This window comes from Cicer arietinum, unplaced genomic scaffold (genome assembly GCF_000331145.2).
Source record: "Cicer arietinum cultivar CDC Frontier isolate Library 1 unplaced genomic scaffold, Cicar.CDCFrontier_v2.0 Ca_scaffold_5632_v2.0, whole genome shotgun sequence".
NCBI lineage: Eukaryota > Viridiplantae > Streptophyta > Magnoliopsida > Fabales > Fabaceae > Cicer > Cicer arietinum.
The window spans coordinates 527-3,779 of NW_027339279.1; the positions used below are offsets into that span (position 1 = coordinate 527).

Genomic DNA, 3,253 nt, shown 5'->3' on the forward strand with positions numbered 1-3,253 from the left:
AAATTGAAAATTTTAGTCACTCAATTATCACATTTTTACTGTTTGTACCGAAACCTATATATATATTTTATCCTTGAAATGATGATTTTTCACACCAAATGGTGATTTATTGTACCAATTATAAATTTGAAGAGAAAATACTACTTTTTAGGATACAAAATAATCACTTATATGCTAAATATAATTATTTGTGGAGTAAAAACTATGCACTATAAACTATAATACCAAAAGACGGACTTATGACTTATAAACTATAATATATGTTTGGTAACATATATAAGAGTTTATAGCTTATAATTTTTTTCTCAATTTTATCGTTATTATTGTAAAAAAATTCCTATTTTATCCTTTATAGTTTATTTATTATAATATAAAATATCCCTAAAAAATGCCACAATATCCCTCTAAATTTTCAACTGCACTTCTACGTTTTCTCAAAACTCTAAAATATCCCTCTTCGAGTTTTCATCTCCTACTTCCTTTATGTGTTTGGATGTCTACCATAAATTATGGTTCCCATTTTTTTAAATTTCGCACCATACACATTTTAAAAAATACTTATGAGAGAATGTCATTGAGTATCATAGGGTGTGTGTAACAACTCCAAACTCCCAAATAAAATTCAAAAAGGTAGAGGCCCACATTGTATACATTGTTGTCGGGCCCCCAAACCCTAATCAGGTACAGAACACTACCATCCGGCCAAGGCCCACTTACTCACAGAACTCAAACGAATCCTTAAGACTCTGTGTGGAAAGGAATAGAACCGAAAAGAATAGAATGAGACAAAGGATCAATTGTTTGGATATATGGAATGGTTTCTGCGGATATACCATTTTATTCCATTCCACCAATTTCTATTAATCCAAACAGAGCTTAAAACCAGAAAAGGTAAAGAGCCTGAACAAAAATTTGAAGACAGGAATGGAAAAGGAAAAGTGTGCGAGTCTTTTAATAATAAAAGTGCAATGAATAGATGTAGAGAAAAAGGAAACAAGAAGGACGTGACCGTTCAGAAGCGTCACCTTTAACTCAAAAAAAAAAAAAATCAAAACGTAGATATGATCATAATAGCAAGCACTTAATTAAAATCGAAACAGGTAAACCGCATTAAATTTAATAAAATTGGCAGGTCTACTTTTCTCTATTTCGAATCACATTGAATTTATAGTCTATAAACTCAAACGTTTCACTAACAAGCACTTTTCCAATTTTTCACAAATTAAATACACTCATAATTTTAAATTATGGTCGCTGTTGTGTTTCGGTTATATGACAAACTATTATATTATTGAAAAATGTGAAAAAATTTGACCGATGAAACCTACATTGCACTCAATATTACGATGCACTTGCAGCCTAAAATTCAAAAACATGAATATTCATCATTGCCTAATGTAAATCTAATACTACAATTTTAATTAATACTATGTAGATTAGTGAATATTTGAAAACCACTAATATTAACCTGAAGAATTACAGTGAATCAAAAACTATACATTGATAAAGGTTTTAAAAATGATGAAATCAACGTTAGCCACGACTAAACCAAACACACATTGAATGGGAGAAACAAAAACAGAACTAATTTACTTGAGTAATCAAGTTACGAATACCTTTTCATTCCACAACACACACACTCTTGAAGGTGTTTTAGTTTCACTTCATCCATTTCCGCGCATAGGCGAAGATTGTGGTGTGTAATAAGGAGAAGTAGCACACGGCGTAGAAAACGGCGTCGTTTCATTTAACAACTCATCAACCGTCACAACAACTTCATCAAGGACAACACTCTCACTCAACCGCGTGGTGTTCACCGCCACAGTTTTATTCACCGTTACCGCACTACATTCCGTTGAAGAACCATTCTCAGACTCAACTCCTTCTATTTCTTCTTCCTTGATCGTGAAAAGCACTCGCGAAGGACCGTACAAACATTGCCACTTCGCCACGTGGCTCTGAAGCTCCACATCAAGCTCACGCTCCCTTTCACCTGGTGAAGTACACGACGAAGATGGAAGTGAAGGTTCTTGTGGCTCGGCGCGGACACGTGGACGGAGTCTTAAACGGCGTTTCCATAAAACGTATAAGATCTCAACGGCGAGAGCCGTAAGAGTAACGGCCGTTAACACCGTGATGGTAGTTCCGAACTTGTTAAGACCCATCATAATGAAAAAATAAATAAAATGAAACGCACGCACGACACCGTTGTTTCGGTTTTTGATTTTGTTTATTTGGTGGTTGATTTGGCTTTGTCGTTTCGTCACTAAACGGCAAAAGGCTAAATGTAGGGGTGAAATGGTAAAATCAGCAAATGATGATTTTAGGCAAATTATTTACAAAAAGTGAAAAAATTAACAAAGAGAGAGTGATGAAGGGTAGCCAGTGCACTAATAGAAGGAGGTTTGGATTGTCACGTTTTTGCTGGTTAAAAGGTTTAAAGGTGGCAGTGGTAGATGATGGCTTTAGTGGGATGGAAAATGATGTTTCCTCGGAAATGTGGGTGTTATTATTGCGATGTTGCTCTTTCTTTTCTTTGAACAATTTCTATTTAGTAGAAATAAATTTAATAAATTTTAGAAAGAAATGAATCATTCAACAGAATTTAATTATATTTATAATAAATTTTAAATATAAATTATTAGGGTTTTATTTTTTCAAAAATTAAAGGGTTAAAAATAAACAAAATAAACTAAGTTATGTATCAGTTGATAATAAAATTTCGATACATTTTTCAAATTTATTGTATAAGTTATTTTTAATAATTAATAAATTGGATTTTTAATAATAAAAAATTAAATTAAATAATTTTTAAATTATTATTATTAAATAAGAGAAAAATAATTAAATTTTACTTATATTTTAATTTAAAAACATAAATTAATTTTGATTATACTTCACTAAGAATAGGTTAGGTAAAGCTTTGAAAGACTTAATTTTGATCTAGATTAATTTTTTCAGTCTAAGTCTGGCCTACAACCTATCATATATATATTTTTTTTCTTTCTCACGTGACCTGAAAGTATATTTAAAAGTCTATTTCACATTGAAGAATTTTTAAATAGACTAAACTAAGCCTTTATATATAACCAAATCTAATAAAATTATAATTAGCAAGTGTGCAACAACCTTCTAAAAAAAGTAAATAAACAAAATAAACTCATAATTAACAAATTTAAAATAACAAATAATAATATTAATATTAATAAATAATAATAAAATATATATATATATATATATATATATATATATA

At 30.4% G+C, this 3,253-nt stretch overlaps 1 protein-coding gene across 1 annotated transcript; it reads right to left on the bottom strand.

Moving 5' to 3' along the window:
- Window positions 1-1,436: 1,436 nt before the first annotated feature.
- LOC101488309 (uncharacterized) lies at window positions 1,437-2,429 on the bottom strand. The gene has a single exon (XM_004517149.4). It carries the CDS (start codon window positions 2,166-2,168, stop codon window positions 1,665-1,667), a length of 504 nt encoding a protein of 167 aa, XP_004517206.1. The 5' UTR covers window positions 2,169-2,429; the 3' UTR covers window positions 1,437-1,664.
- Between the last annotated feature and the right edge of the window lie 824 nt (window positions 2,430-3,253).

Coding starts and splice junctions, on each gene's coding strand:
- LOC101488309 (XM_004517149.4), bottom strand. CDS start 2,168: ATGATGGGTCTTAACAAGTTCGGAACTACCATCACGGTGTTAACGGCC.